Genomic DNA, 26,290 nt, shown 5'->3' on the forward strand with positions numbered 1-26,290 from the left:
AGTAAAAGAATCCAATCTGTGAGGTCAGGGGTGACCTTGGGTTAGGGTTGGGGTCATTCACAGCTCTGAATGCCAGGCTTAGACTGCTCCTCACCTCCTATGGCTGGTTCCACTAACTTGGTAGGAATAGCAGATAAAACTGCAGAAACCCAAAGTGCTTGGCAGTGACCTCTGTCATAGCACTCCCTGCCCTTGAAAAACGAGCTAATCATTCCAGGGCCCATTCTAGCTCACTAAAGGAAGCGTCACTTTTCCAGAAGGTTCCTTACTTCCTACAAGAGTACATGAAGCTCATTTCACACAGTCTAGACACACTCAGGTGGAGCTCAGCGACAGACTGGCATTTGCCTTTAAAATAAAAGGAGGTACCCAGACGATTGAAAGAGAAGCACAAGGCAGAAGCTCACCAAGAATGAAAGGAGGTGGGGAAACAGGATTCATCTCGCTTAAAGTATCTCCCCAATAAAGATTAGTTAAGTATAAAGAGGGGAAAAATAACTTTATAATAGGGAAATCCGGTGAATACCACCCTAACCAAATAATCCAAGTTATCACTAGCAGTGGGGCTAATGGACAGAGTGCCTCCTCCTGGGATGACGCAGGAAGAACAAAGCCTTACATGGGGAGTGCTGTTGATGAAAATGATGACCTGAATCTAATACGCAGGGAAAAGACAGTCTATAAACCAGCTGGCCTGAACGCTTCAAAAAGTGTCAATGCCACGCCAAGAAAGGCCAAGGAGTTGTTCTATGTTAAAAAGACACTAAAGAGACATGACAAGTAAATGCAGCATGTGAGCAAACTGGACAAGCGGCAAAATCTGAAGTGTTTTTTCCAACCACATGACGTTGCCATTTTAGTAGGTTAAAAACAGTCGGCTGGGCGTGATGGCTCATGCCGATAATCCCGGCACTTGGGGAGGCCAAGGTGGGTGGATCACCTGAGGTCAGGAGTTCAAGACCAGCCTGACCAACACGGTGAAATCTCGTCTCTACTGAATACAAAAAATTAGCCGGGCATGGTGGCACATGCCTGTAATCCCAGCTACTTGGGAGGCTGAGGCAGGAGAATCGCTTGAACCTGGGAGGCAGAGGTTGCAGTGAGCCAAGATCTTGCCACTGCACTCTAGCCTAGGCAACAAGAGTAAAACTCTATCTCAAAAAACAAAACAAAACAAAACAAAAAACAAAAAAAAGTCGAATGTCAGCAATTTCATAAGATTCAATCTAAATAGATTAATGTATTATGTTAAAATGGCCTGTCTTTGATAACCGTATTGTGGCTATCTAAGAGAATGTGCTTGTTCTTGAGAGACGTATGCTCAAGCATTTAGGGGTGCAGAGAAAGGTGTGGCCAGATACTAATAATCGGTGCATCCAGGTGAAGGGTATATGAGTATTCATTCTTGTAACTTTTCACCATAAAAATTTGGAAAAAAATCCGCAGAGATTCAGTCCACCCCTCAGAGTAGGACAGATCCCCATGCCCTCATTCCCCTCAGCTGGGAAAGCCCTCCTGGCCATGTGTGGTGGACCACTTGGAACAGGGGCTGTAGGGCAGGGCCCTGCCTCCACCTGTGCTAGGGTCTGTCACCCACCTGGGTTTCCAGTTCTGTGACCTCCAGGTTCAGTTTATTCAGGTGCTTGTTCACGAAAGTGATGAGTGTCTAAAAGAGAAGCAAAGCAGGCCCAGAGCTGGGGATTTGCACTAGTACAGGAGCCCGCGGCTGCCCCATGACTCCCATGAGGGTGAGGGTGAGGGCGAGGGCGAGGGTGAGGGTGAAAGCACGGGATCAGGCCCAGCCAAGAGCCCCGGGCCCAGAAGGTCTCTCTGCAAAGGCCCTTGAGTGCACAGGGAGGGCCACAGGCTCTAGGTCTTGCAGTCCCATACAACTCAGGGTGTGTAAGGAACAAGGAGGTCCCAAGAGGCAGAATGACAGGTGGAGTGTCTGAGTGGGGAACTGAGATAAAAAGATTCCACTGGCTCTCTCCATCCTGTCCTTTCTTCAGCACACGTGCCTAGGCCAGGGAGACAGGGAATTCTGTGAGGAGCGGGGAAGACTGGGATTGCTGGGGTTAGCCTGGGTGGGAAGACAGGCTGCTCATGCTGATGGAGAGGAAAAAGCCCGGGTGCAACATTCAGTAAGGAACGGACAGGTACATGGATGACAAGGGGGAAAGCCGTGTGTGTGCAGAGATTAGGTGATGCCATCAGTTCCAGCAGGAAGCTCCCGAGCTGCAGGGATGGGTTTTCCCAATGTCCTGCTGCACCTCGCTTCCCTCTCTCTGTCCTAGACACCCCTTTCCCACCTTTTTCACCACATTCAGCTTGTCTGGGGCGTGGTCGAACAAGGTGTCAAAGGCATCACGTTCTGAAAAACAGGGAAACACAACATGGAGCCCAAGAGCCGGTTCCTGGCAGGGAAGCCCACCTCGGGCCCCAGAGCCACAGGCCTCTCAAGGTCACAAGGTCAATGACTGATGGGAAGCCTCTGGGGTACAGACTGCTGGGAACTCTGGAATGTGATTTGGGACTAAGATTTGGGGGGATTCTCACCCTGGGAGCCTGTGTCTGTGTCCATGCACATGTACATTATTGGGTTGGGGCAGACTCAGGGTTCTCTTAGGCAGTGTGACCCCGGATTAGTCATTTCCCTTCACTGTATTCCATTATATCCTGATTTAGCTATTGTTCAGGTGTTTCTGAACCTCAGTAGAGGGGGAATGTTATCCAAATATTAAATCATTTCACCCCCCAATTTTCAAAAACAGGAGACCCATGACAAACAAGCTGGCAGAGGGCACAGAGAAGAGGGCTGGGAGCCAGGGAGCTCCAGGATGGGGTATGAGCTCTTCCTCTTAAGTGATCTAGGCCACTTCAACTCTTTGTGCCTTAGTTTCCTCTTCTATAGAATGTTATTTTAAAAATAACCCTCCCTTAGGTTTGTCATGAGGATGAAGGGTGAGAACAAGCATGCGCGTGCTCTGTAAACTCCGACATGGTCTCCTGAAGGGAATAATTTTTAGCATGGTTGAAATATTTCAAAATATTACCCACAGTAAATATCAGGATCATAGAAAATAGCAAAGCCATGTTCCCTGCAGGGATTCTCCTTGCTGCAGCCTCTATGTTAGGAGCTGCGATGAGGGAAGGAAGAGAAGACAGTCTCTAGAAGGACAGAGTGGTGAGAGGGGACAGTCCCTGTGTTCGTGCATGTCTTCCTTTATTTGCATGAGATAATTAGTGCAAACCTGCCCTGAAAATGCCCAGGACCCATCCAGAAGCCTCGGGCAAGCTAATGAATCTTTCTGGGCTCCAGGTCTCTCATCTCTAAAATGAGGATAATTACAGTAAATATTTCAGTGGGATGTTATAAGCATTAGATGACTTAATATCTAGAAATACTTTAGCATACTTCCTAGGACATAGTAAATGCTCAAAACATTTTTTTTCGGAGGACACTTTTGGTTCTCTTTATGATTATTATATTGGTTTATCCATCTGCACACCTATCATTCACTAAATAAGCACTTGCAAGTAGTGTACTGGAAAGAATAAACAACTTGGAGTTAAGTGCTGGATAAACCAAGATCATAATCTCCTCCCTCACCCTTGGGCTGTGGGGTCTCAGGGGGTATAATCGTGGCTTCATATGTTTACTGTGAACAACAATAGCTGCAAAAGTGCTTCATAAATGGCAAGGTCAATGGCCTGATAAATTTCAAGATGACTGCGCAGGTGTAGGTAGTCTTCTTCCCACCAGTAAGCTGTCCCTCCCAACCCAACTGGCCATGTCAGCCAGGCTGGTGCAGACATATATCCAGGTGGCAAGCTGAGGGCCTGTTCTTCCCAGCTGCTGCAGAATTAACTAAAGCCCCAGTGCAGCCACCAGTGCCAGGGGACATTCTTATGCGACTTACCATGCCTCCCGGAAAGAGCCCTGGAGAAAAAAGAGAAAGAAAATAGTGTGACTCTTTTCTTGTCCCTTACAAGAGGCCAATCCTCTGAAGGGACACTCCATCATTGCTGGAAGCCCACCCCATGCTGCCTGCCACCCACCTGCCCTTGGTTGAGGAACTCAAAAAGCCTCCTTCCATTGACATTTTATTCTGCACGGCCTCCAATTATTGAGACTTTACCACATTACCACCCATTTTTTCCCCGTTACACGGACATAGTGGTGTAATGCAAAATCTGGCACAGTGATGCCCAAAGGATTACTTTTTGCCTTAAATAAAATCATATTATTGCTTGTAGTTAAAGAATATCGGACTCAGGGGGCTGAAGATTTCCAACCAGAAAGTCTTAGGATTCTTATGAGTGAGCTCAGACAACCCCTCAATGTAGAATTTTACTGCCTAGGTTGCTGTGGGCAGGTCAGCTTTGTTTCTCTCCTGTCCATCCTGTAGTACCCACCAAGATGCACGTGCCATTGACCCAGGGTAGGTTTTCTCAAAGAGTGCAGGAACTGGAACCACACTCATAGCAGAGAAGCAGCATAGTATCAAGAGCACAAGCTTTAAAGACAGATCATTGAGGTTCAAATTGCACCGAGTGATTGAGTGATTTTTTTGCTGTGTGACTGATACGGTTTGGCTGTGTCCCTACCCAAATCTCAACCTGAACTGTATCTCCCAGAATTCCCACGTGTTGTGAGGGACGTAGGGGGAAGTAATTGAATCATGAAAAGACTAATTGAAACTGGTCTTTCCCATGCTATTCTTGTGATAATGAATAATTCTCATGAGATCTGATGGGTTTATCAGGGTTTCCTCTTTTGCTTCTTCCTCATTTTCTCTTGCCACCACCATGTAAGAAGAGCCTTTTGCCTCCTGTCATGATTCTGAGGCCTCTCCAGCCACGTGGAACTGTAAGTCCAATTAAACCCTTTTTCATTCCCAGTTTCAGGTATGTCTTTATCAGCAGCGTGAAAACAAACTCATACAGTGACCTTGGGCAAGCTAATGAACCTTTCTGGGCACCAGGTCTCTCATCTCTAAAATGAAGATAATTATGGTAAATACTTCAATCGGATGTTGTGATTATTAAATGATTTAATATCTAGAAATATTGCAGCATAATTCCTAGTATGTAGTAAATGCTGAAAACACTTTTTTCCAAATACACTTTTGGTTCTCATAATGATTATTATATTGGTTTATCCATCTGCACACCTGTCACCCACTAAGTGAGCACATGCAAGCAGTGCACTGGAAAGAAGAATGAACTTGGAGTTAAGTGCTGGGTAAACCAAGGGCACAGTCTCCTTCCACACCCTTGGGCTGTAGGGTTTTAGTGGGTGTAATCATGGCTACATGTGTTTACTATGAACATCAATAGATAGGAAAGTGCCCCATAAATTGTACCGTGTTGTCATTATTAGGACATTGCATCCATGTTTATATCTTTGGGGCAGAGAAAGGGGCCATAGAAAGCATAACATGCATCCGAGAGATTATTCAATAATCTGAAACTTCACACTCCCTGGTTTGGGAGTTTCTCCCAGGCCATGCTCCTCTCTGCTCTGTCGTCTTCTTTCCCAGAGGTGAAATAGTGGGCACAGGCAAGCCCAGCATGGGGGAGGGGTGGTGGGCAGTGGGACAGTGAGGAATTCTCCTTTTCCAGCAGGCCTGGCTCCTCCCATCCCTCACAGAACCAAGGCCAAGGTATGCCCTATAGATCAGTTGACCCTTTGGCTACCAAGACTGGCCTCTGAGGTATACGGAGGCTGCTTGATGGGGTCTCCATCGGCCATAAACAGGGCATCTTGGGAAAGGCCACTCTACATCTCTTGCCCCTAGTCTTGGCCTGGAATGCCCATGCGCCTTAGTCCTTGTTAAGCCATGTACACAATGTGATCTAGATGGGCAGTGCCCTGGACTCCTGTGGCAGCCATGGCTGTGGAGAGGGCGGGAACCTCCTAGAGACTGGATGGGCTTGGGAGTTAAGGGTCAGTTGTGCTGGAGAAAAGCTGGAACAGCAGCTTCAGAGGGTAAAGGAACGAAGTCACAAGTGTGACCACAATAAATCCTCCCTACCTCTCTGGGTGGGGAAACTGAGGTCAGAGAGGTTAAGGGACTCACCTGGTGAGCAAGTGGCAGAGCCTGGATTTGAACTCAAGTTGGGTTGGCTTTGCAGCCTCTGCTCTTTGCACTACGCTGCTCTTGTTGAAGGGGGCCTCAGAGAAAAGTCTGGGGAGCAGGGGTGCTGAAAGCTAACTGCCTGGCTTTGCATGGGCCAGGGCTCAGTTCTTGTGATCACAAACTTACCTCACACTATCCATTTTTTTTCTGCTTGAGGACAAAACTCCTGTTCCCCAGGGTAAACTTTTGATAGGTTCTAATATCCCAATTTCTAAAAATAAATGGGGAAAAAAACCACCCTAAACCAAAAGACAACTCTAAGGGAGAGAGGCTTTCTGGGTCATGGCACGTGACCAAATAAATCGATTCAAAAAAGGAAGAAAAACGTCCTTTTGAAGGTTAACAATTTAAATTCAACCTAGTGTTTATGGCATGACGATTTCATGCTGGGTTGGCTTTTTTTGGGCACACTTTTTCCTGGAGTGGCACAAAATTAGAATTTTTCAATCACTGCTAATTCCCTCTCCCCACTTCCCCACCCAAGTTTGTACCTTAAGCATTGAGAGGCATGTTTTGAATGCATGGAAAAGGCTAAACTATAATCATTGGCTGAAGTCTAATCCCTCCTGCAATCCCAATAAATGAAAACTAAATATCAGCAAATGGATGAATTTCGGAGAAACATCTGTGTTCCATTACAGAATCGCTGGCAACAATGGTGTTGACATACTCTGTGTTACCAGTTATTTCCTCTTGGATTTGCCGAGACTGGAGGATTCCTTCTCGTTTCTGAAATGGGGGTGGGGAAAGGGGTTGGGAGGAGAAGAGAAAACTATGCTTTAGAAAAATACAGAAACACTGATGAGCATTCCTGACATTGAGAAAGTTACTGGTGTTTAAGAAATGTACCCGAGATAAGATAATGCTGGAAGTGAAAGGAGGTCCTGATTTTCTGGGACTGGACTGAACCATTAGGACGCAAGTGCAATTAGTGTTTAGTCCAAACAAGTAGGCTGTTTCTTGGATGGTGAATCTTTCCTTTCTTTATTGGAAGACATTCTGCTGGAAGCAAACTGTTTGCCTCCTGGAGTAATCCACAATAAACCAAATGGAAATGAAGGCCAGGGTGTGTCTGCCCTCCAGCTGGGGCCACAGAGGGAAGCTGAGAAACACATTTAACTGGGGGGCTGGGTGGAGGAACTGAGGCCAACTCAGGGAATTCAGACAATAGAGAGGGTTTTTTTTTTTTTTCCTTAACTGATAAGTATGGGAGCTTTTAAATAAGGAGTACAGTTGTCACTCAGGTAACTAGCTTATTCTCTGAGAAAAGGTTAAGTATGTTAGAAACTCATCCGTCCATCCATCCATCCATCCAACCATCTGTCCATCCGTCCATCCATCCATCATCTGTCCACCCTTCTCCCATCAACTTATCCTCTTTCTTGTTTAGTTCATTAATCAGTGCCTTCTGTGTACAAGGCCCTGTGCTGGAGTTAGAACAAATACTATGGAGTATATGATATAGTTTCTGCCCTTGAAGAGCTTAGAGTCAATCGGGGTAGATGAAGCAGACACCTGAATGGTTTCCCCAAAACAGTCCTGGTTTATCCCCCTGATGTCCCAGCATATTAGTAAGATTCGCTTTCATCTCAAAAGTGTCATGAATAATAGATTACGTGGTCACCCTCTGCAGAAAGTGCTGAACGTAGGCCAGGAGCAAGCACTTTTAGCTAGAATGGTCAGAGAAACCTTCCAAGTGGAGGGGGCGCTGGAGCTGGACACTGAGAAGGGGTTATTTCAATGGGAGGAATGGCCCCAGCCAAGAGGCAGAGGCAGGATGCACAAATGTGTTCCAGAGGCCCTCCGGGGGAGGGCGGCCGCCACCAGTTGGGGCAGCTCTGGGTGCCAGTTTGGAGGGTTTAAATAGCACTGTGTGGGCATGGGAGCTGATGAAGGAGGTAATGTTGGGGTTCGAGAAGACTTTCTGATGGGTGTGAGGTGGGAGATTCATCCTACTAGGTCCCTCTACCACTCTACCACCAGCACCAGACACCTGGAGGATGCTGTGACACAGCAAGCACTGACAAAGCAAATGCACCTTCCCCAAGGCTGAGATGAGTGTGAAGAAGGAAGGAGCCTCTGCACATGGGTGGCTCACCTGAGCCCTGCCTTCTCGAGCCTCCTGCCCAAAGTTCCACAAACAGCCACAGAACCCAGCGTCCTTGCAAAATACTTTTACAGAAGAAAGGAAGAGCTGGATAAGGCCAAGAATCTATCTGGCTTAGATTAAGAATGGACTGATCAAAACAAAAAAAGGAGGTAAAAGAAAAAAAAAAATCAATCATTTAAAGAGGACCAGGTGAAGATAAATCAGGACTTCTTTCCACATGCACTTTCAACACAGGCAATGTTTTCATGTGGGGCTAATGGAATCTGTGTCCTTGTCCTGCATGGCCATTCAGAGATAAAACCTCACCTCCAACTTTATGCAAAATTAAATGCTTCTGCATAGAATGGAAAAGAAATCTGGGTTAAATAACCCCTCACACAGCATCGTGATTCACCTCCACCCATTATTTGTTCCCTAAAGAGTTCTCCCTGTGGTTCAGTCTGTGACTCACCACCAATTCTGAGTCTTGCTTCTGTGCCTGTTCAACTTGATAAAGCAAAAACACCCCATAAAACCTGACGTGCATTAATGCCATTTTATGGAACACGTCCTCTTTTCTCCCTCATGCTAACAAAACAGCCTACAGGAGAAATTAAACCGACAACAGCCTTCTGATGGCCTATAATTGTGCTCAAAATAAGGCAGGAGACAAGGCTTGCAATGACCACTGTTTCAAAATAGAAGCGCCCTCTCTCCTGTTCACATTTTCAGTTGTTGTTCAGTCTGTAGTAATTCCAACAGGCAGATTTTATTATTTCTGTTAGAGGCTGTTTATTCTAGCAGATAAGAAAAGTCTTAAGATGTTCAACAAATTTATGCACAAAGAACTGGACTGGATTTGTCACAAAAGAGAAGATAAAGAAGGGCAATTTAAATAAAAGTATTTATCTCCTCTAGTGATAAGAGAGCTAGTATAAATGAATATAACAACAGTATGTTTACTTATGAAAATAATTTTTTTTAATTTCAATGTTAGTGATATATGGTCACTTTTAAAGTATTCTTTCATGAACTGTTCCAGGAACCCTGATTAAAAAAAAAAAAAAAAAGACTATATTTTCCAGAGCAGTCTGAGGTTCACAGCAAAATTGAGAGGAAGGTACAGACATTTCCAGAGATTTCCTATATATTCCCTGCCCTGACACATACATGGCCTCACCCACTTTCAACATCCTACACCAGAATGATACACTTTTAACAACTGATGAGCTTATAATTGATATGGTTGTCACTATCACCCAAAGTCTATAGTTGACATTAGGGTTCACTCTTGGTGCTGTCCATTCTATTGGTTTTGACAAATGTACAGTGACATGTACCTAAAACTCTCTGTGCTCCCACCTATAGGGACCACATTCACCTATTCATCCCTGCCTCCCTAATTGTACTTCTTAAAAACATAAAGAATTGTATTCACGCATTACTGATTGGTAAAAATAACACGATAGAGATGACCTGGACTCACTAGGAAGATGCTTGAACCAGAGTACTCTGAGTTGGCCACATATCCATAGCAGACATAAAATGCTTAGTGCCATGTTTGATACAACTGAAGAGCTCAATAACAAGGACAATTAGGACCTTTTGGCCAGTGGCAGTCAGTATCTGAGCCACACATATTCCCATTTTCTATGAGCCCTCTCTGCTTCTTATTTGTAGTCCTATCTCCTCAGCAGGCAGGGCCGAGGTGTTATATTCCTGTTATACCTTCTTGATGCTTAGTGGAGTTAAGTACCCAGAGGTGTGGAAGAAACAAATCCGTTAATCTGGCCTGATCTGATCGGGCAAAGTCTACCAGCCCTCAAGGCTTTTTCTCACCAAGGGATGGCACAGCCACTGTTATCATTCCCTATTCCAGAGCCTGGATCGCCAGGGAGCTGCTTAGATGGAGCACTCTCCCTCGCTGCATGTTTATTTGGAAAAGAACAGAAACAAGCAAACAAAAGGATGACCTTTTGCTAAATGGGTATAAAGTTGGAAAATAAAATTGAATTTGGGTATTTAATGGGGTTAGGAGCAGAGTGAGATAGTCACAGGGAGAGAGCACACCCTCATTGTGGAAATTACACAGCCATATGTGAATGGAAATTCCATCCAACAATCTGGAAAAGATGACTTGAGATCCCAGCTGTGCTTCTGTGGGTGGGTGAAAAGGGGCAGTGCCTTCAATACAGACATGACCAGTTGGGGTCTCTCTCAAACACATGCATATGTACACACACACTCCCTCATATGCACAGATATCTTTCTCCCCATACCTAAGTATCATTTGTTTAACCAAAATAGTATGATTCTCCGTGATTTGCAGGGCACCTGTACACTCCTGTACACACACACACACACACACACACACACACACACACACACACACACACACTTTCCTCCTGACCCCATGACACACAGCACACATACATACCACACACCCTCAACTACACGTTACACAGAAAACTCACAGACAAAAACACGTAAGCCATAGGCACATACCCCACACAAAGCTATCTATACACAAGCACACGCTCTTCCATCTTGTATACACTTACCAGGGGAAGCCAACACGCAACAGAAAGCTCACTCAGTGCCTCCCAATATACTGCACACCCAGGCTCACTCAGCCTTCATGCAGCCATCCTTCTAATGACCTACTCGACGCACCACAGGAACTCCACCTCTACGACTCTTTAAAGACACAGATGTTTGTAGTGTTATCTGTCTTACCTGGACCACAACTACTTGGATGGAAACATGGTCTGGGAGTCGAATTGGTGCCCGGAAATACTGAGACAGAGCGACGAGCAGGTGTAAGATGGCCACCAGGCTCTTGGCATGAACAGCTGAAATGAAAGAAGATTGAAAAATTACAGTATCTTCTTCTAGGTTCTAGGCAATATAAGCAGATGTTCAAAGTGTAGCAGTACCCCACTGATAGAGTTTGGATATTTGTCCCTGCCCAAATCTCATGCTGAAATGTAATCCCCAGTGTTGGAGGTGGGGCCTGGTGGGAGATATTTGGATCGTGGGGGTGGATCCCTCATGAATGGCTTAGTGCCATCCCCTTGGTGATAAGTACACTTGTACTCTCACATGTGATTTGGTGGTTGAAAAGTATATGGCACCTTCCCGCCGCCCACTCTCTCTCTTGCTCCTGCTTTTGCCATATGAAGTGCCTGTTCCCACTTTGCCTTCTGCCATGAGTTACAGGTCCCTGAGGCCTCCCTAGAAGCCACGCAGATGCTGGCCAATTAAACCTCTTTTATTTATAAATTACCCAGCCTCATGCCTTTCTTAATGGCAATACATGAGCAGCCTAATATATCCACCCAATGTCCCTTTATACCATGCCTGAGGGTCAGGGGACACCTGTGGTCATCACAGGCCTCACTCTGGGCCCCCTCAAATCTTTCTTACTTTTGAAGCAGGGTCTTGCTCTGTTGCTTAGGCTGGAGTACAGTGGCACAATCCTAGCTCACTGCAGCCTTGAACTCCTAGGCTCAAGCAATCCTCCCGCCTTGGCCTTTGTGGAGTAGCTGGGACTACAGGGATGTGCCACCATGCCTGGCTCCCTCAGTTCTTTGCCAGGTCCCATGGGGCTCCTTCTTGGGTCTATTATTGCCACATTTCCAATGTAGCACTTCTCTAATCCCAGGTTCCCATCAGGACCCTGACAACTGCTGAGTTCTGAGCTCAGATCAGCTCTCGCCCAGTCCCATGTCCCTGCCCACTCCACTCCAATCACCATAAGCATGTCTGCTCTGCACTCCTTTTCCCTTCCCACTTAACCATGAACTTTGGATTATCACTACTACACGTGTCTCAAGATTGTACACAAAGCAGGCCCTTAATAAATAAACTCTGAATCAGGAACACTAGGTCTCTTCCTTGGTTCAGGGTTTTAAGATCCTTGGAAGAAGGCATGAGAGAGACATTCAAAGGGCTATGTTACTTCCGTGAGTGTCACTATGGTCACTGTAGGCAATGCCCTTTAAGGAGCAGCTGGGACGGGATGTTACTGAGCCAGGGCGCTGCCAAAGCTGCTGAGTCATGTTAAAGTCAAGCCATTTACACCAGAGAAGGCTGGGTCACACTGGGTTGTAGTTTTCTCACTAGATGAGGAGAAAAAGACTCAGTGAGGTGCACAGGGGGTCAGGCAGACTGGAGCCTGAATTCTAACTTTATAACCTACCATTTATTTACTGGCTACATGGCCTTGGGTAGGCTAGGCCACCGAAGGCCTCTGAGCCTTAATTTGCTCATATTTACAAATGGAAGTAACAGAACCTATGTGGATGTACAGGTTGTAATGATTTCCCAAAACATTTCATTAAAAAAAAAAAAAAAAGAAAATAGTTACACTGGAGTGGATAGTCTTAATTTTTTTCCTATTTCAAAATATTCTTTAGAATAAAAATCTGCCATCTTTTCAATTAAAACAAATTCTAGCCACTGTTGAACATTTGTGCGCCCCTATCATTCCTGCCTCTCAACATGTCTCCTGGGAGTTTTCTCTCTGATGCTCCTGGAACACAGCACGTGCCCAGGGATGGCTGATATTTTTTTATTATACCTTATGTGAAATTACCTGGCACCTAGGCAACTAAAACATGCCAGCTTTCTTCCCTTTCTTTCTCATCAAAGGCAAGATTCACCAGATATTTTGCCTGCCTTCACAGTCCTACCAGCTTCATGGCTCTTCATTACAGGGGGCATTTAAGGGAATAACAAAAAAAAAATGCCTATTTTGTGTACTTTGCATGCACTAGGCCCATTATTAGGATGTCATTCTGTCTTCCCTGGGATCAGTGAGTCTGCTTTAGCAGAAGCTTTGAGAAACCACTAAGAAAAGAGAATGATTCAGACATTCCTTTGTAACTCATTAGGGTTTCTTGTTATCACTGCTACTTCAAAGAAGGTTTTCTACTGATTATGAACAGCAGCTCACCATCACCACAAACAGAAGCTGAACTGCTCTGAACTCCTAGCCTTCCAGAAGGTTTCAATTTTGGGCTTTCGGGCCTTGTTAGCTAAGTTTTACTCAGACTTACAGCCTCAAACAAAGATCCTGATGTGGCACTGACCCACTGTGACCCACTGACATGGTGTGGTCACCATCAGAGGCCAATCCAGGTTTGCTCTAATGATCAGAACTACCGGCCCACTACCTGGTGTCAGTGAGGGTTGTAAGAACATTTGCTACCCCTCTCCCCTTTAATGGCAAAACATAATGCTAGAAAAGTTGTGATCAAACAAGTTGTTCTTATCCCCTGGTGACATTGTACACCATCTCCACTGTCTTGGTGAGCAATGCAGAGCTATATCGTAAGCATCATATAGATGTCAGACTTGTTCAATGAATGCTCTATCCTTCTGGGATTTTTTAAGAAAGAAAGAGTCTATAGTCTCACACACATACATACTACACTACGTGTACTAAGATGTTACTGTGTAATATACTATAATTTTTTAAAACCCTGGAAAACACTATGTCCAATAACAAGAGGATGGTTTAGATCAGCATTTTTCAAACTTTTTAATATTAAGCACAGAAATCCTTTGTTCTAGAAGTAGATAGTTAAAACTCATGAAAATAGTACAACTGCTCTGGTGAAAGTGAGGATTCTGGAGTCCTAACTGCAGCCTACAGCCTACCCATGACTTCTTGTCTTCTCCTTGGTGATGCTAGAGTTTCTCCTTGCAAATCTCTAGTTTTGGACCAACCATAGTTGAATAACTACTGCTTTAAGAAGTTATGGTATGTCCACATAATGAATAGTTTACATGCATTGAAAGTCATAGGTAAGACAGTATACCTATATATATGTGTGTATGTGTATATATGTCTATATATCTATATACATGTGTATATGTATGTAATATACATAGCTATAAATATACATTTATGGATATATGCATACATAAAAGCATATACAAATGTATGTATATCTACATATACACACACAAATGTGGGATTTGGAAAGGAATATATTTTAAAAAATGAAAATAGTTATGCTAGAGTGGAAAGATAGTTTTTTTTTGGGGGGGGGTGGAGTTTTGCTCTTGTCACCCAGGTTGAAGTGCAATGACTGGATCTCAGCTCACTGCAACCAACACCTCCCAGGTTCAAGGGATTCTCCCGACTCAGCCTCCTGAGTAGCTGGGATTATAGGTACGTGCCACCATGCCTGGCTAATTTTTGTGCTTTTAGTAAAGACAGAGTTTCACCATGTTGGCCAGGCTAGTCTCAAACTCTTGACCTCAGGTGATCCACCCACCTTGGCCTCCCGAAGTGCTGGGATTACAGGTGTGAGCCACTGTGCCCAGCCTGATAGTTTTTTTTTTTTTTTCCCTCTTTTTTCTTTTTTTTTGAGACAGAGTCTCATTCTGTCACCCAGGCTGGAGTGCACTGGCACAATCTTGGCTCACTGCAAGCTCCACCTCCCGGGTTCAAGTGAATCTCCTGCCTCAGTCTCCCGAGTAGCTGGGATTACAGGTATGTGCCACCATGCTGGGCTAATTTTTGTATTTTTTAGTAGAGATGGGGTTTTGCCATTTGGCCAGGCTGGTCTCAAAGTCCTGACCTCAGGTGATCCACCCACCTTGGCCTTCCAAAGTGCTGGGATTACAGGTGTGAGCCACAGTGCCCAGCCTTTTTTCCTATTTTGAAATATTCTTTAGAATAAAAATATGCCATTTTTTTCAATTAAAACAGTCTACCCACTGTTGAACATCTGTGCACCCTCATCATTGCTGCCTCTCAACACAGCTCCTGGGAATTTTTTCCCTGGTGCTCAACAGAAGCTGAGACCAACATGTGCCTGCAGTCAAGTCAGGAGGGCAACATACGGGATAAGAGCAAGCACCTGGGCCTCACTATGCAAGCCAGGAACCGCAGCTGCAAGGCTAAGTGTCACTCTAGGGCGGGAAAGCAGTATTTAAAACAAGGCCGTCGAGTCAGAAATAGTCTTCCAGACATGTCCTGTGGTGGAAACAGAAATTGGTGTAATTTTTCTGGAGGTAATTTAACATTATGTATTATGACTTTAAAAATGCTCCCACCCTTTGGCCCTAAAATACCACTCTTGGGTATTTATCCTAAAGAAGTAATTATGGCTACAAGCAGGGAGAATGCATCCAGCTGTATTAATATCAGTGGGAAAACGGAAAACAATCTAAAAATCCATTATCAGTTAAATAAATTGTGGTAGATCCATATAATGTCACATTATATAGTATTAAAAGTGACATATAGAAGAATATTTAATGATCTGTCAATATATACATCTTCCAAACAACATAAACAGGTTGATCTCATTTTTGTTAAAAGTTTTTTATATATACATATATAAAATATTATACACTACTTATTACACATGTACAGACACACACAGAACTTGAACACAGCACAGTGTTCGTGGTTCTTGTCTCTAGGTGGGCAGTGAAAAGACAAAAGTCCCTGCCCTCATGAAGGTTACCTTCATAGTTTCTTAACCTCTCTTTCCCCCGATTTTCCCATCTGTAACATGGGAATAAAAGAATTCTTACTTCAGATGGGTGAGTGAAGATTACAAAGATTAAAATACATAAAGTGTTTAGAAGAGTACAAGACATACAATAAGCATAATAAATGTTAAATGTAAATATTTAAATTTATTTTATCTGCACTTTGTAAATTTTCAATAATGAAAATTACTGTTGTGAATTAGAAAAAAAAAAAAAAAAAAAGGAAGAAATCCCTAAAGCCCCAGATCAAGGACCTTGGTAACTCAGCAGCCTGTCCCTGCCACCCTCATCCTAAGCGGAGAGGTGCCACAGTGTCCTCAGGTTTACATCCAGGGAAGGTAACCGAGACAGGAGGAGACAGAACTTTTCCCCCAGGAGTTGTGCCTGCCACATTCCTTATGGAAGCAGCCACTGTGACTTTGTAAACAAGCCCAGCTCTTCAAAAGCCCCAAGGCATCACAGGGAGCTAGCCACCTAGATGAGATAATTATTCCCTCTGACCTAGTAATCCATCTCAGTTCTGGAAATCTATCTAAGGGGAGTAATTCAAGAGAAGCAAAGAGAGGCACAAGCTAAACATTCAGTTTTGTGCTATCTGATATTAGAAATAGTTAGGGAAACATCCTAAAAGGATAGGCATCAACATCAACCTAGGATTTAAGTTAACTATGGGATATCTACCCTATGAAATAGAAACAACTACCAAAAATTTTAACTACAAAGACCATGAGGGAATGTAGAAAATACGTGTGATGTAAGATCAAGAGAAAAATAACAAAACACAAAAGTGTATTATGACTTGGGCCGGGTGCAGTGGCTCATGCCTGTAATCCTGGCACTTTGGGAGGCCGAGGCAGGTGGATCACCTGAGTTCAGGACTTTGAGACCAGCCTGACCATGGCAAATTCCCGTCTCTACTAAAAATACAAAAATTAGGTGGCCGTAGTGGGGCACCCCTGTAATCCCAGCTACTAAGGAGGCCGAGGCAGGAGAATTGCTTGAACCCGGGAGGCAGAGGTTGCAGTGAGCCGAGATCGTGCCACTTCACTTCAGCCTGGGCAACACAGCAAGACTCTGTCTCAAAAAAAAAAAAAAAAAAAAAAAAAGTATATATGACCTGACCAAGCAAAATGATACAGTGATGTAACTAGTAACAAATGAAACAAGTGAAATGAAACAAACAAATGAAAACAGTTAGATTAGCATGGTAATATGAGTGATGATTTTTCTTGCACACATTTCCCTATAAGAAATTAAAGTAAGCATAAACCAAACAAATCATTCAAAGCCGCTGGAGACAATGTTCTTCATGTGGCTTTAAAAGACCCTGTTCTAGGCCAGGTGTGGCGTGGTGGCTCGTGCCTGTAATTCTGGCAATCTGGGAGGCCGAGGCGGGTGGATTGCCTGAGCTCAGGAGTTCGAGACCTGCCTGGGCAACATGGTGAAACCCCATAGCTAGTAAAATACAAAAGAAATTAGCTGAGCATGGTGGCACACGCCTGTAATCCTAGCTACTCGGGAGGCTGAGGCATGAGAATTGCTTGAACCTGGGAGGTGGAGGTTGCAGTGAGCCGAGGTCGCACCACTGCACTCCAGCCTGGGCAACAGAGAGACTCTCTACAATAATAATAATAATAATAATAATAATAATAATAATAATAAAAGACTCTGTTCTTCTATCTCAGCCTTTCCCAGATTGGGTGCCATGATAAGTTAAATGATGTTTGACTTATTTTTTTTTGGAGGGGTACAGGGAGGTGGTCCATATTCAAAGGAGTAAGAGATAGGATCAAACCAAACTAAGCAGCAGTCTTCATTAGAGGACTTCTCTAATGTTTATGACTACTGTGGATTTTTAAAATGCAGACACATTTCTCAAACTAGTCATCAACCTCCCTGCGCTGCCTTGTTCTCCCCCATTGACAATACTAGCATTCCTGGAACACAGGGAAACAGCCCCTCTCCTTGATAGCATCTAGGGCCCAGAGCAGGCCTCCCTCCTCCTGCCCTCAGGTGTCTCCCTCTGCGGGCAGAGAATGCCCTGTGCCCTGTTCCCAGCGTCACACTGCTGTGCAAAGTAGCTCATCACGCTGTGCACGAAAATGTGTAATTATGTTGAGGAGGCACTTGGTGTCTCAGCCCCAATGTCAGATGTTAGAGACCTGCTGGAGAGATTGTGACTGGCAGTTACTGGGTTTCTAACTTTAGAGGTGAAGATGCCTTTTTCTTTCCCAAGTTTGAAAGGTTTTTTATCTTTTTTTTATTCGTAGGGGGCTGTTGATTTTAAGTTGTATAAGTTAGACGCAATAAAGCATAGTACTTAACCCCTTAATACCTAAAGGCAAAACACAGTCTAATCTAATCTTTTATTAATCTAAGTTCCTATTCTTATCTATTACAATAAACTTTGTAATCCAGTTGTTATTGCTAGATTCACCTAATCCCGATTAATTCTGATAGGGACTCATTAAGTCTGTATTAGACACCAGGCCTTTGAAGCAGCAAATGAACTAATAATTTATAAACTAATAATTATTATAAACTAACAATGTATGCTTTCTGAGGTCTCTGAGCTATGCTAGCTGTAAAAAACTGAATTTTAACATCTTGTTCCAGTGCCTATGATCTCAGCCATATCTTTGCTCTTTCTAGAAAATGAAGGGGGGTTAGAAAGGTGTGGGCTTTGCAATAGACAGAGCTGAATCCTTGCTCCCTGCTTCTCAGCTGTGTGGATGTGGGGACCTCAGCTTTCCAAGCCTCTCCAAGCTGCAGACAACAGCTTTCTCAAAAGGCTGAGCTGGGACTTAGAAGAAAGTAGCTCAGTGAATGAGTTTCCTTCCCTTTGCCATTTCACATGAGGTTTCTATGGAAAGCCTTTTACAGAAGAGGAACGTGAGATTTTGACATTTTGTTATTTTCCCCCAAGGGTACGTACGGAACTTCTTCCAAGTTCTAAGGAAGCGGAGCATCTTGTTCAAAGATAAATGAGTTTGGCCCCCCTGCCCTGAAGCCTGCCAAGCTTATGGATGGCTTCTTGGGGAAGCCCCATAGCAGGGACCACAGGCATTGTTTAATGGTGCCCCTTTCCTTTGTTCAACTCACAATCCACATTCCACTTGATGCTTCTGGGAGGAAGTTTCAGGGTTTCATTGATCTTCTCCAGGACAGTCTGCAGTTTTTGCTTCTGAGCAATCTCTGACTGGGTGACCTCAGCCACATTTAGCTTCTCGCTCTCCAGTTTCTCTGAGGGTGACAAGGGAAAAGAGAACAGCTGTTATGCTGGGCCCCGGACAACCCTACCGCATGCACTTACTCACTTATTCGGTCTCTCATGCACTCAAGCATGCATGCACTCTCGCAACAATAGATACTGGATGCCTACCAGCAGAGGGACACTGCTGTCCCCTCATCACCTTATGGTGGCACCAGCAGCATCAGTACTGTAAGAGCCTGGTGATCATGACTTGAATCCCCAGATCCCAGGGGCATTTTACCTAGCCTGTCATATTTGAACTCTCTCATTCCGGAGTTTTCTCCTTTTCAATTCTACCTTCTCCAGGGACATCTCTGTGCTCCGACTAGAAAACCTTCTCTGTAGAGTGAGTCAAGGCATTTTGTACATTCCTGTAGTACAGTCTGTGTCACATCCAATCATATTTATCTGTTTTAAGTACCTTCTTTCCATTTAAACCCACCTGGAAGGTAACTTACTTAATGTGTCATATTAAGTAATTCTAAGGCACATATTTTTCACACTTTAACATCCCTAAAGTCAGGTTGTGTCTTACTGGCATCCTACAATGGCTGCCAGCTAGGTGGAAGGTCTAAGAGTTATCATTGTTTCCATAGGCGTGAACTTGCTCATAGCTCTTCATAGTATGATTACTTACATGTCTCAATCAGCCTACATGAGCACCTTCAAAAAGTATAAAATAAAAATCAGCAACAAGAAAGCATTGAGTAATAGCTTAAAGTGATTTTTCACTTTCTGAGTGGTACTTAAATAATGGTATGTTTTACAATCAATGGTTTTTTTATGCAATGACATAGCACCTTAATACTTAAAGGAAAAACTCAGTCTAATGATTTTATTAATCTAAATTCATATTTTAATCTATTACAAAGAAAAAAAACAACTTTGGACTCCTTAACAGGAAATTGGTTGTCTACTACTAGAACTCACCTAATTGGTTCTAATTCATTTAAGATTGACAGAACTGCACACATTTAAAATATCTTTTCTAATTTATAAGGGCTGCTATACAAACAAATTAAATTTTACTATGTATCAATATTTCTCCTAATGCTTACATTATTTATTTTTAAATAACTGTGGTTTATCTAAGCCAATGCCCCTTGAGTCATTCTTTGAAGATAAAGTTGCCCAATGGAGAATTTATGCAGGTTCTGTGGATTTGCGAATTTTTTTTAAGCACCTCAGTAGGATAATCTCAAGCTATTCTTACCTGTGATGGCCTGAAATGTTTTCCTTAGTTGTTTCAAGCCATCTCTATCTCTAAAGTTCAGGGATTTAACAAGAATATATCTAAATGTCTTCTTCTTACATCTTGAAGAGACCTTGTATGTGCCTTATCCATTTTTAGGCTGAATTCTTATCTTGGATCCTCTCCTACTAAAAAAATGACAAGTTATTTTCTTTCACTTTTTCCCATTATTTTTGGATGATGTAATTGTCTCTATAGAAGCAAATTATTTTAATCTTACTTTGCAACTATAAGCATTGGATAGAGGCTGCCCAAAATGCTAGGTTAAGAACCTTCTGGTCTTGTCTTGGCTTAGAGGAAAAGATTGCAGGCAAAGATTACTGATGACTGTTGTGAGAGAGGGTTGGGTGGGGAGGAGAGGAGTGAGGAGGAGCCATTTATTTGCTAGCTCTGCTGTATTACATCATTGTCTATAAATTTTCATATTTAAAATTTGGCATTGAACAGATTTTCAGCTTAGGTCTCTGAGTCTGTTTTCTAGGTCAATAACTTTTTCTTGCGCAGTTGTCTATTTCATCCTTATTTTTTTTTAAATGGTGTGACATAAGAAATATACATCTTGTCTCCTTGATCCCCCTTCCTAGCACAGAGCTCCTAAAACCCTTGTAACTTTCTGAAAGATGATAGTGGCATCTTTTGTTATAATATTTGGGTTTTGTCCCCAGTTCCTGAAAAAGCTCTAAAATGATTAAGGTAAAAGGAACATCTTTTGTTTTTCATAACACGCCCCTTTCACCTACATCTGAGTTTATGTTAATGAGGCAACTTTTGGAAAGCTCTGAGGATGGGGGAGCTGATTGCCAGGAGAACCAAGCATATGATTAAAGGATTGGAACATTCAGCCTCATATCCCCAACCCATGAGAAAGGGGAGGGAAGCTGGAGGTCACCTATCAATGGCCAGTGATTTAACCAATTATGCCTACTTAATGACACTTCATAAAAACTCTGGCCGAAAATGTTCAGAGGACTTCCTGGTTGGTAAATATATGAAGGTGCTGGAGGGTTGTGCACATGAGAAGGCATGGAAGCTCTGTGCTTCTCCCACAAACCATGCCCTATGCATCTCTTCCTCTTGGCTGATTTTGAGTTTTATCCTTTATAATAGACTAGTAAACCTAAGTGCCTTCCTGAGTTCTGTGTGCCATTCTAGCAAATAATCATATCTGAGGAAGGGGTTTTGGAACCCCTGATCTATTATAGCTAGTTGGTCAGAAGTACGGGAAGTCTGAACTTGGCAAATGCCAACTGAAGTGGGGACACTCTTGTGGCACTGAGCCCTTAACCTGTGAGGGCTGTGCTAACTTTGGGCCAGTAGTATCAAAATTAAATTGTAGGACACCCTGTTGGTGTCCATAGAGAACTGGAAAATTGCTTAGTGTGGAAAACCCACACATTTGGTGTCAGAAGTGTTAGGAGTTTAGAGAAATATGTTTTCCATTATTGGATTTCACACCTTACTTACTGAAGCATCCATTGCTTTTCTGTTTCCACTAATATATTTAACTAGTCTATGATACTAAAATTGTAGTGCATTCTTCCTAAAATTAAATTTTTTCCTTTTTTTTTTTTTTTAGCATCTGGTATTTCTTATTTAGGAGAAGCATTTTTGTGGCTTTGTTTTGCATTGCAAATGTTTTATGGAATGTAATTCTGCTTTACTTCTTTCCATTTTAGTCATTATGCTTTGGGTTTATCTTCCTGCTTTTAATTTTGGCTGTTGGATATTTTATTGTAGGCATTGATATTGATATTAAGTGGATTTGCATAAAAATATATCTCAAAGTAATCCTTATTGTGTGTATATTAATATTCTCTTTCTCTCCTTTTTATTTTTATTTTTTTTTTGAGATGAAGTCTTATTCTGTTGCCCAAGCTGGAGTGCACTGGCACAATCTCAGCTTACTGCAACCTCCGCCTCCCGGTTTCAAGGTATTCTCCTGTCTCAGCCTCCTGAGTAGCTGGGATTACAGGCATGCGCCAACACGCCCAGCTAATTTTTGTATTTTTAGTAGAGATGGGGTTTCACTATGTTGGTCAGGCTGGTCTCGAACTCCTGGACTCAAGAGATCCACCCACCTCAGCCTCCCAAAGTCCTGGGATTACAGGCATGAGCCACCGCACCCGGACTTCTCTTTCTCTTTTAATAAAAATGAGATTATAGTGTATACATATTTTTGCTATTGGCTTTTTTCCACTCATATATATATCATAGGTCTTTTTAGGTCAATATATGAATATAACTCATTCTTTTTCAAAACTGCATATTGCATTATATGACTTATAACTTGACATACAGCCAGGTTATAACCCACATTTTCCCTATTTGTAATAAAGTCGCAATAAACATCTTGTGTGTGTATGTATTATTAATTGATTACTGCTGGTAAACATGAAAGCTATTGCCTTACAGATTTTTTCCTTGTATGTTGTCATCTTACCAAATCCCTTTATTAGTCCTATTGCGGTTTGAGTCTTCAGCATTCTCTGGGTATGCAAATAAAACACTGTTATCTCTCTTTTGCAGACTTATGTGACATATTTTAATTTTCTGACATTTTAAATAAAAGATTACTTTGAGAACTTCTGCTATTCCTACCCCTCCTTTATCTTTAAGGTATTCAACCCTTAACACAAAGAGGCCCACTCAAATATTTCTATAGCTTAATAGTAATTTACTCAACGTTAGTAAGGATTTAAAGATAATGTTCTTTTGTGGGCTAATTTCAGCTAGTTCCATAAAGTTTTCTATTGCTGAAGTTTTATTCTTCCAGGAAACTGTTTCTCTCATGTTTCCATAGTTACACAAATTGTTCATAACTAATTTAACTCTTCATAAGTATTAGGCATGATTTTGAAATTGATAGGATGTGATTTAGAAAATTTTCTCAGGTGGATTATTTTGTGAATCTTTGAGTTGTTTTTGAAGGTATTACCCAAATTTGCTTTTGGAGAGATTATACATAGAAAACAATGAAACAGTATTCAAAAGTTCTGACGCATACAGACAAGGCAGAATAAACTCAATTACCCTGAATGGTGGGAGAACTGAGATGTTCTAACAAACACAGTTGTCATATATACCACACTATATTAATGTAACCACCCTTCAAGAACTAAAATATGTAAAATACTCTTTCCAGTATGAGCAACTCCTGAGTTGTTTAAAAAATACTTCTGTCTCCAAGTATATTAGGAGAGAAACTTGCACTGTAGTCAGAGAATTTGGTCTGTATACTAATTTGTTGAGGTTTGCTTTATGGACATAGTGAAATTTCGTAAGTGTTCCATGAGCAGTTGAAAAGAATACAGTTTGCAGGGTATCATATGCTACATGCAGATTAGTTAGAGCTGATTGACTGTATTGCTCAAACATTCTCTATGAACTTTTTTCTTAATATGTTATTAAAAAAATATGTTAAAAACTGCCACTGTGATAGGTTTGTCAAATTCTTGAAGTAATGATTATCATTTTAAATTTTTAAGTATTTGATATACAAAAGTACATATAAGTTTAAAATTTCTATATTTTCCTAGTGACTTTAATTTCTTATTAATATGTAGTGACTCTCTGCAGTAATGCCTTTTGCCTTAAAGTCTATTTTGTATGATGTAAAATAGTTACCCCAGCTTTAAAAAATTTAGTCCAGTATACATAATTATTTCCACCCTTTTTCTTTCAACCTTTGTGTGTCCCTCATTTATTAAAACTATCTCAGCTGGGCACGGTGGCTCTACCCCTGTAATCCCAGCACTTTGGGAAGCTGAGGCAGGAGGACTGCTTGAGGCCAGGAGCTGGAGACCAGCGTGGGCAACATAGTGAGACCCTGCCTGTACAAAAAATAAGAAACTTAGCTGGGCATGGTGGCACACGCCTGTAGTCCTAGCTACTTGGAGGGCTGAGATGGGAGGATTGCTTTTGAGCATGGGAGGTAGAGGCTACAGTCGGCTGTAATCATACCACTGCTCTCCAGCCTGGTCAACAGAGCAAGACCCTGTCTCAAAACAAAACAAAACAAAACTATCTCCTGTATATAGTATTTGGCAAGAATTTGTTTTGTTATTTAGTCTGATATTGAGTGTACCAGTATACTTGGATTCACTTCTACCAACTTATTGTGAACTTTCTATTTAGTGGGTTTTCTGATTCTTCTCCCCCTTCCATCCTTGCCTTCTTTGGATTAATGTGTTTATTCTTTCTCATTCCATTTTCTCCCCATGATTAGTAGGGAGGTTATATACTCTGTTTCTATTATTTCAGTATTTATGATAGAAAATTCATCATTCATATTTAACTTAATAAAATCTTAAGCTAATTAGTATCTTTACCCATATGCTAAACAATACAAAGACCTCAGCACGCTTTGACTTCAATCACATAATTCCTGATTTATGTGCTGTAGTTGTATGGGATTCTGATTCTATCTTGTTTTAATTAACAAATTAGATATTATTGTGATTATTCTATATTAATTTAGTTATGGCTTTGATCTACCCACCATGATAATCTTTGTTCACTATTATAGATATTTTTGGGGGGTTCATTTTCCTTCCTATTGTACATTCTTTAGAAATTCCTTTGCGGGGGTCTATTGGTACTAAACCTTCTCAGTTTGTGTTTATTGAAAATGCCTTTATTTTCTCTCTCTTTTTTTTTTTTAGACATAGTCTCACTCTGTCACCCAGGCTGCAGTGCAGTGGCTCAATCTCGGCTCACTGCAACCTCCACCTCCTGGGTTCAAGCGATTCTCCTGCCTCAGCCTCCCAAGTAGCTGGGATTACAGGTGCATGCCACTACTGCCTGGCTAAGTTTTGTATTTTTAGTAGAAATAGGGGTTTCACTATGTTGATCAGGCTATTCTTGAACTCCTGAGCTCAGGGGATCCATTCGTCTCAGCCTCCCAAAGTGCTGGGATTACAGGCATGAGTTACTGAGCCCGGCCTCTCCTAACTTTTTATCTTTTTATTTTTTATACTGAGTCCCACTCTGTCACCCAGGCTGGAGTACAGGGGCGCGATCTCGGCTCACTGCAAGCTCTGCCTCCCGGGTTCATGCCATTCTCCTGCCTCAATCTCTCGAGTAGCTGGGACTACAGGTGCCTGCCACCACGCCCAGCTAATTTTTCGTATTTTTAGTAGAGACAGGGTTTCACCATGTTAGCCAGGATGGTCTCGATCTCCTGACCTCGTGATCCGCCCGCCTTGGCCTCCCAAAGTGCTGGGATTATAGGCGTGAGCCACCATGCCAGGCAGCCTCTCCTAACTTTTTAAAGCCACCTCTCTTAACTTTAACAGTTTTTTTTTTTTTTGGCTGTGTATGAATTTATAAGTTGATCATTTTTGTCAGCACTTTAAAGACATCAAAGTGTTTTGGTATCTTCAATATTAATATCTTTTGGCTTTTTTTGTTCCTTGTGAAAGACAGCTTTCAGTCTGTTGTTCCTTTATAAATAATCTATTTTTTTCCTCTATGCTTTTAATCATTTGTCTTCAGTGTTCTTAGGTTTCACTGCAAAGTGTGTAGGTGTAGATTTGTCACTACTTATCCTATTTGGGATTCACTGAGCTCCCTGAATCTGAGGATTCATGTCTTTCATCAATTCTAGAAAATTCTCATTCATTATGTTTTCTTTAAATATTTACTATACTCCATTTTCTTTTCTTCTAGAATTCCAATTAGCTATGTATGTTAGATCTACTTAGAATAACCTCTATGTTTTTGAATTCCCTTTCTCATTTTCTATTCTGTTGTCTCTCCATACTGGATTCTGGGTAATTTCTCCAGTGTTCTCTTCTGGTTCATTACTTCCTTCTTTAGCTGTGTCTAATCCACTGAGGTTTCTAGTTTCATTATTATTCACATTTTTTCATTTCTAGAAGTTCTGTTTGGTTGTTTTTCATGTCTACCTGTCCAGTCTTAATAGTTTCTTGTTCTTTTATCATTTTCAAGTCTTTAAAAACATTTATTTTGGCATATTAAATATACTCATTTTATATTCTATAACTGAACACTTTTTTTTTCTTTTTTTTAAATAGAGA

The 26,290-nt window shown here is 42.2% G+C and overlaps 1 protein-coding gene and 1 long non-coding RNA gene across 8 annotated transcripts in view; both read right to left on the reverse strand.

Annotated features, from left to right (window-relative positions):
* PARVA (parvin alpha) overlaps window positions 1-26,290 on the reverse strand; it is a 162,214-nt gene that overhangs the window by 14,596 nt on the left and 121,328 nt on the right. For 6 of the 7 annotated variants that reach the window (XM_015114831.3, XM_077963316.1, XM_077963319.1 and 3 more), the window contains 6 exons: window positions 18,850-18,990; window positions 10,969-11,084; window positions 6,814-6,872; window positions 3,921-3,940; window positions 2,310-2,371; window positions 1,598-1,666 (listed from right to left, as the gene is read on the reverse strand). In XM_015114831.3, the coding sequence (XP_014970317.2) occupies window positions 1,598-1,666; window positions 2,310-2,371; window positions 3,921-3,940; window positions 6,814-6,872; window positions 10,969-11,084; window positions 18,850-18,990 (467 nt within the window). The remainder of the gene's footprint in view (window positions 1-1,597; window positions 1,667-2,309; window positions 2,372-3,920; window positions 3,941-6,813; window positions 6,873-10,968; window positions 11,085-18,849; window positions 18,991-26,290) is intronic. The other variant, XM_077963318.1, reaches the window with a different exon arrangement.
* Window positions 22,078-25,294, reverse strand: LOC144334294 (uncharacterized). The gene is made up of 2 exons (XR_013403995.1): window positions 24,143-25,294; window positions 22,078-24,005 (listed from the first exon to the last, which is right to left on the reverse strand). It is a non-coding gene; the product is annotated as an uncharacterized LOC144334294 (long non-coding RNA).

Source organism: Macaca mulatta, chromosome 14, assembly GCF_049350105.2.
Source record: "Macaca mulatta isolate MMU2019108-1 chromosome 14, T2T-MMU8v2.0, whole genome shotgun sequence".
Taxonomy (NCBI): Eukaryota; Metazoa; Chordata; class Mammalia; order Primates; family Cercopithecidae; genus Macaca; species Macaca mulatta.